The sequence below is a fragment of the Cebus imitator genome, unplaced genomic scaffold, assembly GCF_001604975.1.
Source record: "Cebus imitator isolate Cc_AM_T3 unplaced genomic scaffold, Cebus_imitator-1.0 Scaffold121, whole genome shotgun sequence".
Classification (NCBI taxonomy): domain Eukaryota; kingdom Metazoa; phylum Chordata; class Mammalia; order Primates; family Cebidae; genus Cebus; species Cebus imitator.
Genome location: NW_016107436.1, coordinates 1,067,007 through 1,077,119, shown reverse-complemented (window position 1 = coordinate 1,077,119; position 10,113 = coordinate 1,067,007). Strand labels below are relative to the sequence as shown.

The 10,113-nt window shown below is 40.8% G+C and overlaps 2 protein-coding genes across 3 annotated transcripts in view; both read left to right on the top strand.

Annotated features, from left to right (window-relative positions):
* Positions 1 to 10,113, top strand: part of SKA2 (spindle and kinetochore associated complex subunit 2) — a 32,954-nt gene that overhangs the window by 9,026 nt on the left and 13,815 nt on the right. The window lies entirely within an intron of this gene.
* On the top strand, positions 1,097 to 3,498 carry DPPA3 (developmental pluripotency associated 3). Its single transcript, XM_037742467.1, has 3 exons — positions 1,097 to 2,598; position 2,791; positions 2,921 to 3,498. The coding sequence occupies exons 1-3, from the start codon at positions 2,215 to 2,217 to the stop codon at positions 3,013 to 3,015; spliced, it is 480 nt and encodes a 159-aa protein (XP_037598395.1). The 5' UTR covers positions 1,097 to 2,214; the 3' UTR covers positions 3,016 to 3,498.

Genomic DNA, 10,113 nt, shown 5'->3' with positions numbered 1-10,113 from the left:
AAAAAAAAAAAAAAAAAAAAAAGAAATTAAAAAAATACGTATATAAGCTAAATAATTTATCTGAACATGCTTTCAATAACACCATCCCTCTCATTTACATGTACTACCATGACCTACTTTGATTTTTCTCAAAGAAAATAGAAGTATTGTTGTAAATTGAATAATTTACCCCATTTCTTCACTTCGGCTTGTATCCACATGTTTGTCATGACTTCGTGGTGGGCAGGGTACATTTTTCTCCTCTTGATGTGCTTTGGCCAGTGGCATGTGGGTAGAATTGACAGTGTGCAGTTCTAAACTTGGGCCTCTAAGATACCTCAATCTTTCTGCATACTCTTATGCTTCCTGTAGCTCCATGAGAATATCTCATGGATTCAAAGAGGGTGAGAGACACCAGTAGCAAAGGCCCTACCAGGCATCCTCCAGAACTGCTGTGTGAAGCAAAGCCACCAAACTCAGCCTTGCTAGCACTTTGGGAGGCCGAGGTGTGGTGGTGCACATCTGTAATCCCAGCTAATAGGGAGGGTGAAGCAAGAGAATCTCTTGAACCCTAGAGATGGAGGCTGCAGTCAGCCAAGATTGCGCCATTCCACTCCAGCCTGGACAACAAAGTAGGACTCTGACTCAAACAAAACAAAACAAAACAAAACTAATAGCAAAACAAAAACTAATAGCAAAAATTAGCCAAGTATGGTGGTGGAGGCCTGTAATCCCAGCTGTTTTCAGAGGCTGAGATGGGTCATTGTGCAGGTCCATGAGAATAAATTAACAGTTTTTAAGGCACTGAGTTTCTTGGTATCATGTGCCACAATTTTGAAATATGTTGGTTTAATCTAGGCTATCTTTTTCTTTTTTTGTTTTTTGTTTTTTTGAGACAGAGTCTTGCTCTGTCACCCAGGCTGGAGTGATGTCACCCAGTGCAGTGATGCAATCACCACTCAATGGAGCCTGGACCTCCCAGGCTCAAGCCATCCTCCTACCTCAGCCTCCTGAGTAGCTGGGACTGCAGGTGCATACCACCACGCTAGCTAGTTTTTGTATTTTTTTTGTAGAGATGGGGTTTCACCATGTTGGCTAGGCTGGTATTGAACTCCTGGACTCAAGTGATCTACCTGCCTCAGCCTCCCAAAGTGCTAGAATTACAGACCTGAGCCACTGTGCATGGTCGCAGCTGTCATTTGAAAAAGTTAAGTAGACTACTTTGACTGATAAAACTAGCCTTTTAGAGGCAGAGGCTCATGTATATATCCTAACAATTGTTCTGTAAAAGCCTGCGAATTGGGAACTGATGAACCTGAAGCCCCTGCCCACTTTCATCCCCTCTGGTGATTATTGCCAATAATATGTCTGTGACCTGGTGTGAGGATATATTACTGCTTATCTGTTTTGGACAAGCATAGTCATGCATTTGTTCTGTTTGGAAGAGAGAATGGATAATAAATAGTCAACACTCTCTGCAGCAGAAAAAGGCAAAAACCAATAAAACCAATTTTGATTGTGTAAACATGATATAGGTAGTCCTTAGCTTGATGGAAACTTGAAATATTTCTCCTTAAACATGTTTTAAAGGGTAGCTGGGTTCCCAGGTAGTTTGTTCTTTCAAATGAATGAATATTTGTTCTTTCATCGATTCCCTTTCATCACTGCACATTAGGCTGTATATTAAAAACTAAGGATACAAAAAAGAGAGAGCTCTTACCAGGAAGAAGTTTGAAATCATGTGGTGACGTTACCATGTAAACATGATTAAAATATAATACAGAAGATAGTAAACCGAAGCCATGAACAAAGTAAAAGGAGAGTAGATAAAGGTGTTTCTAAATGTACACTGAAGAGAAGAAAATGTACGAAAAGCAGATTCTGGCCAGGCGCAGTAGCTCACACCTCTAATCCTAGCACTTTGGGAGAATGAGGTGAGAGGATTGTGTGAGCTCAGGAGTTTGAGACTAGCCAGGGCAACATAGTGAGAGCTCATTTCAAAAATTTAAAAAGTTAAAAAATGAAAGTAGGTATTTTGATTAATAATATAGCCAAACTAGTTCCATTAAGATACTTAATTCTCAACATTGGTTTACTGTCGGTTCTTCCACCATTCCTTGGAGCTCTGGTTTTCAGTCTCTTTCCAGGCTACCTTGTAGCAATTTGAGGGTCTGTCATCAGTTTATGCTGGGTTTCAAAGATCCAGGAGAAGCTTAGTGTTGTGTCAAGACGAGGATGGACCCAACACAGAAGTTTAATCCAACCTTCAGCCCAGAGTCTTCACAAATGCTCACCGAAGAAAATTCCCGGGACGATTCAGGGGCCTCTCAAAACTTCTCCGACACATTGATAAAGAACCTTAGTAAGCTGACTCTCAATGCTGGTACTGAATTCCCTTCCCCTTTACCAGAAGGTTTACTTCATCGAGAGTCTATAGGAGCAGCAGTCCTCAGGGAAGTCGGAGATGATTTGCCTTACAGGAGGGGTGGAGTAAGAACATTGCTGCCTGTGCAGAGAGAAAGGATGGCAAGATTCAGATACATGTTACTTGGCAGAGGTCCTAGGAAGCATGTAAGAACACTAACAAACACTGGGCTTAAGGGAGTTAAGAATGCATCAGCCGGGCCGGTGGCGCTCACGCCTGTAATCCCAGCACTTTGGGAGGCTAAGGCAGGTGGATCACAATGTCAGGGGTTGGAGACCAGCCTGGCCAACATGGTGAAACCCTGTCTCTACTTAAAAATACAAAAATTAGCCAGGTGTGGTGGCGTGCACCTGTAATCCCAGCTACTCAGGTGGCTGAGGGAGGAGAGTTGCTTGAACCCGGGAGGCAGATGTTGCAGTGAGCCAAGAGCGTGCCATTGCACTCCAGCCTGGGAGACACAGCGAGACTCCGTCTCACACACACACACACACACACACACATATTCATCAAGAAGAGGAATGTTCAAATGTCCCTGCAGTTTCTTTGTGTCTAGTGGATGGTCTGAGAATGCTAGAATAGGGAATTATGACAGCAAGCCACTTCAGCGATAAACCTTATTCTTGCACTTTTTTTTCTTGCTGGTAATTTTATATAGCAGACCGAGAAAGCTACTCTCTGCTAGTATAGATTATACACCAATAATTTTGATAATGAGTTCTAGGATGTATTTTTCTTGTATCTTTTTCTTCCTACTGTGATACTAGTAATTTATAAGGGATCTGTGTAGTTTGAATGTATTTGAATAACTTTAGCTCTACTGTTTGATTTGACCCGAAGAAGCCAAGAGGATATAAGTATTCCCATGTGTTTTAGAAGCCCAAAGTCAGTGAGGTGACACCCAACATCAAGAAACTGAAGCAAAGTTACTTGTGGATAAAGAAAGCATTAGCTAGCTTGGCTAGAGCATAATAATTAGATTTTCTGGCTTTCAAAAATTTGGGTTGCAATAAGAGCAAACTTTATGCTATTTTTACAGTTTTCAGTACAAAAAGATGTATATATAAAAACAATAAAGTTGACATTTGAGTACCTTTAAAAAAAAAAAAAAAGATAGTTCTCCCTTAAAATGTTTCTATGGACAGTGCCTTTCTAAGCCTATTGAGTCCAGAACACATCTGTCTACCAACTCTTCTCTCTATGCCTAGCCCACCATAGGTGAGACTGAAATACTTTTTTTCACTGTATGTGATTTAATGCTGTTGAGATAAGGTCTCTCACAAGAGGTGTTTGGAGCTTTAAGAGCACTAGTCCTTTGTAGGAGACATACCGTGGCAGTGAGAATCTATGGGTTGTTTGTAAAAAGCAAGTGTTTTAAAACTGGGGATCACACAATATATTGTGACAACCACAATATATTTTTTCCTCCTTGCTGCCTAATAGTTGAGTGGTATGCAATACCCCATGCCACTTACTTAAAGCCTTAAACTGGTCATATTAAAAGCTAGTACAGGCTGGGCGCCGTGGCTCACACCTGTAATCCCAGCACTTCAGAGGCAGAGGTGGGTGGATCATTTGAGCTCAGGAGGTTGAGAATAGTCTGGGCAAAATGGTGAAACCCATCTCTACCAAAAATACAAAATATTAGCTGGTCATGGTGGCATGTGCGTGTAGTCCCAGCTACTGGGGAGGCTGAGGCATGAGAATCGTTTGAGCCTGGGAGGCAGAGGTTGCAGTGAGCTAAGATTGCGCTACTGCCCCCTAGCACGGGTGACAGAGTGAGATCCTGTCCCAAAAAAACAAACAAACAAAACAACTAGTACAGGTTGAGTATCTCTAATCCAAAATTCCAAAATCTGAAATGCTCCAAAATCCAAAACTCACTGGACCATTTCACATTTTGAATATTCAGATTAGGGATGTTCAACCAGTAATTATAATGCAAATATTCCAAAATAATGGGGGAAATCAGAAATATAATTGGCAGAATGTAACCTGGCTTCCCTTGGGGTGCTTTCATGATGATTTCCATAGACTTTTTTCAGCTAAATTTTGTATTTTATTAAACACTTTTCAGGTCAGTATAAAACTTTTCCCCTTTATTTTTATTACTGATTTTGGAGAAAACTGCTTTCTGAAATATGAATATCTTGGCCTTTTAAAAAATCACTAGTTTTGGCCGGGCGCGGTGGCTCACGCCTGTAATCCCAGCACTTTGGGAGGCCGAGGCGGGTGGATCACGAGGTCAAGAGATCGAGACCATCCTGGTCAACATGGTGAAACCCCGTCTCTACTAAAAATACAAAAAATTAGCTGGGCATGGTGGCGCGTGCCTGTAGTCCTGGCTACTCAGGAGGCTGAGGCAGGAGAATTGCCTGAACCCAGGAGGCGGAGGTTGCGGTGAGCCAAGATCGCGCCATTGCACTCCAGCCTGTGTAACAAGAGCGAAACTCCGTCTCAAAAAAAAAAAAAAAAAATCACTAGTTTTATTTTAAATATTCCAGTGCCCCTAAAAAGTTAAACAATAACCTCACTGATTTACAAGGCTTCCAGGAGGCTTGATTTATAACTGAAAGGGCAGTGAATGATGTTTATCAGTATCAATTTACATGATTAATCAGACCCTAATGAGTTTTAGATCATCATAATTGCTTAGTAAATTTCCTGTCATCTAACTAAAAAAATAAATCTGTTTATCACCAGATCCTAGAACCCTATCAATATTGTCTCTGCTGTGTAAATAGTTCTGAGTAGTGCAATATTGCTTATAGGGTTTTGGTGTTTGGGAAGAACAATGGGCAGGCTGCAGAAACTTAAGTAGCCGAAACAAGCAAAAGTCATCTTTAGGGAGAAAACAAGGAATTAGATTTCACTATACACATTAAAATCTGAGGCTTAAATGTAAATTTTTAATTTATTAGAAGAAGGTAACATTTTTCTTTTTGATAAATGCGTTTATTTGTCATATAAAGAAATAATGGAATTTTAATATTGAAAGGGATTTTAGATTCCAACTCTCATTTGATAGGGGAGACCCAAAGAGGGACTTAACCTAGAGCCACATAACTGGTTAGTGACACCAGGACTAGAATTTCTACCAGGTATCCCAATTCTTTTATTTTTCTGTACCATACTACCAGGTTGTGTTTAGAGGGAATTTTTAGTTGACTAACTTTATAACTTTAGTGATATTAATTTAAAACTTTAAAAAACCTTTAATTTTAGGTGAAGAATTTATATTTTTGGATGGGCATGGTGGCTCATACCTGTAGTTCCACCACTTTGAGAGGGTAAGGCAGGAGAGGAGGGTCATTTGAGCTCAGGAGTTCAAGTCCAGCCTGGGCAACATAGCGAGACCTAGTCTCTACAAGAAAATACAAAAATTAGCTGGGTGTGGTAGCATGCGTCTGTAGTCCCAGCTACTCAGGAGGCTAAGGCAGGAGAATCTCTTAAGTCCAGGAGGTTGAGGCTCCATTGAGCTGTGATCGTGCCACTGCACTCGCCTGGGCAACAAAGCAAGACCCTGTCTCAAAAAGAAAAAAACAAAAAAAGAGTTTACAGTTTTTCCATCCACATGAGTGACTCTTACTGGCTTAAATATCGTCTATAACTTTGTCTAGCTACATAAGAAAACAGTAATGGAAATAGAACTAGAGGCAAGTTACTTTGCTATTTCCTCATTTATAAAATGAAGGATTCAGAGCAGAGACATTTAAGATATTTTCCTTTTTTTTTTGAGACGGAATCTCTCTCTGTTGCCAGGCTGGAGTGCAATGGCCTGATCTTGGCTCACTGTAACCTCTGCCTCCTGAGTTCAAGCAATTTTCCTCCCTCAGCCTCCCAAGTAGCTGGGACTACAGGCCCGTGCCATCATGCCCAGCTAATTTTTTGTATTATCAGTAGAGGCGGGGCTTCACCATGTTAGCCAGGATGGTCTTGATCTTTTGACGTTGTGATCCACCCATCTCGGCTTCCTACAGTGCTGGGATTACAGGCATGAGCCACAGTGCCCAGTCTTAAGATTATTTTTCTATCTTTCATCATTTCTTTGGCATCCTTTTTGCTCCCTGCTTATTCCCTAGCCCACTGACTTCACTAAGCCAGTACTGGCCAGGCATGGTGGCTCACGCCTTTAATCCCAGCATTTTGGGAGGCTGAGGGAGGTGGATCACCTAAGGTCAGGAGTTTGAGACCACCCTGCCCAACTTGGCAAACCCCACCTCTACTAAAAGTACAAAAATGAGCTGGGCGTGGTGGCGGTCACCTGTAGTCCCAACTACTAGGGAGGCTGAGGCAGAATTGCTTGAACTCGGGAAGCAGAGGTTGCAGTGAGCCAAGATCCAGTCACTGCACTCCAGCCTGGGTGACAAGTGAAACTCCATATCAAAAAAAAAAAAAAAAAAGGAAGAAAAAAAGCCAGCACTGCCCTTTTGTATTATTATAAGATGTTCTTACACAATTTTCCACAGAGGATAACATTCTTCCTACAAGCTGTTTTTCTTTTCTTCCTTCCTACCTTTGTTTTTGAGATGGGGTCTCACTATATTGCCCAGGCTGTAGTGCAGTGACGATTCACAGGAGAGATTATAACACACTGCAGCCTTGAACTCCAGTGCTCCAGCAATCCTCCTGCCTCAGCTTTTTAAGTAACTGGTACTACAGGTACACATCAAACCTAGCACAAGCTGTTTTTCTTGTCTTTTTTAAAAATATTTTTTCAGGCTGGGCCTGATAGAAAATATTTTTTCAGCCACCATTCTCAGCTAATTTATATAATTTAATTTGTAATGATGGCTGTTTTTAATAATTGTCTTGCAAAAAATCTTGACAGTTTAGGCTGGGGCTGGTGGACCACGGCCTGTAATCCCAGAACTTTGGGAGGCCAAGGATGGCAGATCACTTGAGGTCACGAGTTTGAGACCAGCCTGGGCAACACGGTGAACCCCATCTTTGCTAAAATACAAAAATTAGCTTGGTGTAGTGGTGGGCGCCTGCAATCTCAGCTATTCCGGAGGCTGAGGCAGGATAATTGCTTGAACCCAGGAGGTGGAGGTTGCAGTGAGCCGAGATCGAGCCACTGCATCTACAGCCTGGATGATAGAAGACAGAGTGAGACTCCCTCTTAAAAAAAAAAATTGACAGTTTAGTTGACTTCATCATACCATTGATTAGAAGGGTACTCTTTGGTATTATCTTAAAATATAGGTTATTTAAAAGTAGAAACCATTTCTTTTTGGTACCATTTGATAATCAACACATTTTTGGCCCCCAGGTATTATAGGAAACTATAGCTAAAACCACTCTCTTGAAAAGAGGCCAGGCCGGTAACTCACACCTGTAATCCCAGCACTTTCGGAGGCCAAGGCAGGCGGATCACACGAAGTCAAGAGTTCGAGACCAGCCTGGCCAACATGGTGAAAGCCTGTCTACTAAAAATACAAAAATTAAGCTGGGCGTGGTGGCATGTACCTATAGTCCCAGCTACTTGGGAGGCTGAGGTGGGACTGGGAGGATCGCTTGAGCCTGGGAGGTGGAGGCTGCAGTAAGCCGAGATGCTACCATTGCACTCCAGCCTGTGTGACAGAGCGAGATTCTATCTCAAAAAAGAAAAGAAAAAAGAAAATGAAATAAAATATATAATGTATATATAATCATTTAGTCTACATTTTAGAGTTTTATGTCCCCCAAACTCATCATGTTTTGTGATATATACATTAGATTATTATAAAGATCTTTCAAACCTTGGAGCTCTCACTTGCCAAATTTAGGACAATTTATGCCTGTAGTCCTAGCTCTCAGGAGGCTGAGGCAGGAGAATTGCTTAAACCCGGGAGGCAGATGTTGCAGTGAGTTGAGATGCCACCACTGCACTTCAGCCTGGGTGACAGAGCAAGACTCTGTCTCAAAAAAAAAAGAAGTTACTGTTCAAGGAACTACATGAGACTATGCTAAACTTCAAACAGAACTGAAATATCAAGTTTTTAAATATGTAAAGAAATTGTTTCATAAACATGTTAAGGGCTCTTAGAATAAACAGTCTGTCTGAGGAATTTCTGGAGCCACAAATTCCATAATTTATGGTGAATTAAATGAATAAAACAAGCTTGAAAGACTCTTATTTAAAGTTGTGCTTAAGAATGTTATGTAACTCATTGAATAAAGCTATGGAATTGTGGTCTGTTCGGTAATTAAGACAAACAAGAAATCAGGTCTTGAGTGCTTACAGCCTTTGTTAACTTTGATTTGCTCTGGCTCCTGGCCTTTCCTCATTCTCTCCATCCACATGTTTGATGGGTTAGTGTACTTCTCTTACTTATAGGAGAAGATAATCCCTAAGTATATCCTAATATAATCAATTATGCCAATAAGAATATCTTAGTACACACACAGACACACACACATTAATATTTTTAAGGAAGTATAATTATTGATTAATTTAATCACGACATCTAATCTAACAGGTATATAGGACAAATGAAAAGCCTCCACTTTTTGGAAATCATTTTAAACACACTTTGTAATTATGTACCTAACATTAATTTTTCAGGCTTAGAGCAACTCCCTGATGTTAGAGATGGAAATCAGATAGTGACCTGGAAAATATATTTAAAAACAAAAACTTTCTCTTTCTTCTATCTGTACCTGACCCCCCTCCCCCAAGTTTTGGCTATAAAGATAGAATTTTGGTTATTGCAGAGTTTTCCATTCCAATTTAGGTCAATGATGAGAAAAATTATTAGTGATGGGAACTAGTTTATTTCTGAAATTCTGTTCAATGATGATAGCTTCTGACCTTAGAAGCATTTTAACTTCTGACAGCCATTTTGTCTTACTTTACATTTGAAAGGTCCTAATAGTATCTTTTATATACTAAAAATAACTGTACATCATTTCTTATTAGACATGAGGACTGCTTTTAACAGTGTTTGCCCTTCCACTAAGGCTTCAGAATTTTGAGAATCAATCTTTAGTTCAGTGATAAAGTTCATAGTAAGAACAGCAACCTCCCTGCAAACCGTCTCCTGTGTTTTGGGCTAGGAATAGGAGACCATGACTGTGGAAATCATGTTTTCCTTTCTGTACTAAACTCTAAGAACCATGGTTATATCCTTGATGAACTCAAGGCAATATATGCTTTAAGATCCTGTAAAAGATGCAAAATTTCAAGAAGTTAAGAATAATTCATTGATTATACCACTTGCAGAAAGAAACCACTTTATGCTGGACATGGTGGCTCACACCTGTAATCCCAGCATTTTGGGAGGCTGAGGCGGGAGGATTGCTTGAACCTAGCCTGGGCAACATAATGAGATCCTATCTCTACAAAAAATAAAAAATTAGCTGGGTGTCGTGGCATGTGCCAGTAGTTCCAGGTGCACTGGGAAAGAGGTGGGAAGATCCCGTGAGCCCAGGAGTTTGACACTGGAGTGAGCTGTGATGGTGCCACAACACTTCAGCCTGGGCTATTGAGCAATATCCTGTCTCATAAAAAAGAAAAACTTCTTTTTAACATGTCATATGTCCTTCTCAACTTTGTATATGTACACATTTCTTTTACAAAAAGAGGCCATGCCCAAGGGTGTTTTTGTATTTAACGAGTCATACAGCGTCATGTCAAATCTGTCTACACATTATCATTTAAAAAACACTGGCCTTGGCCGGGCGCAGTGGCTCAAGCCTGTAATCCCAGCACGTTGGGAGGCCGAGGCGGG

Bases quoted from the DNA above. Each gene is read 5' to 3' on its own strand.
- DPPA3 (XM_037742467.1), top strand. From the start codon at position 2,215: ATGGACCCAACACAGAAGTTTAATCCAACCTTCAGCCCAGAGTCTTCA.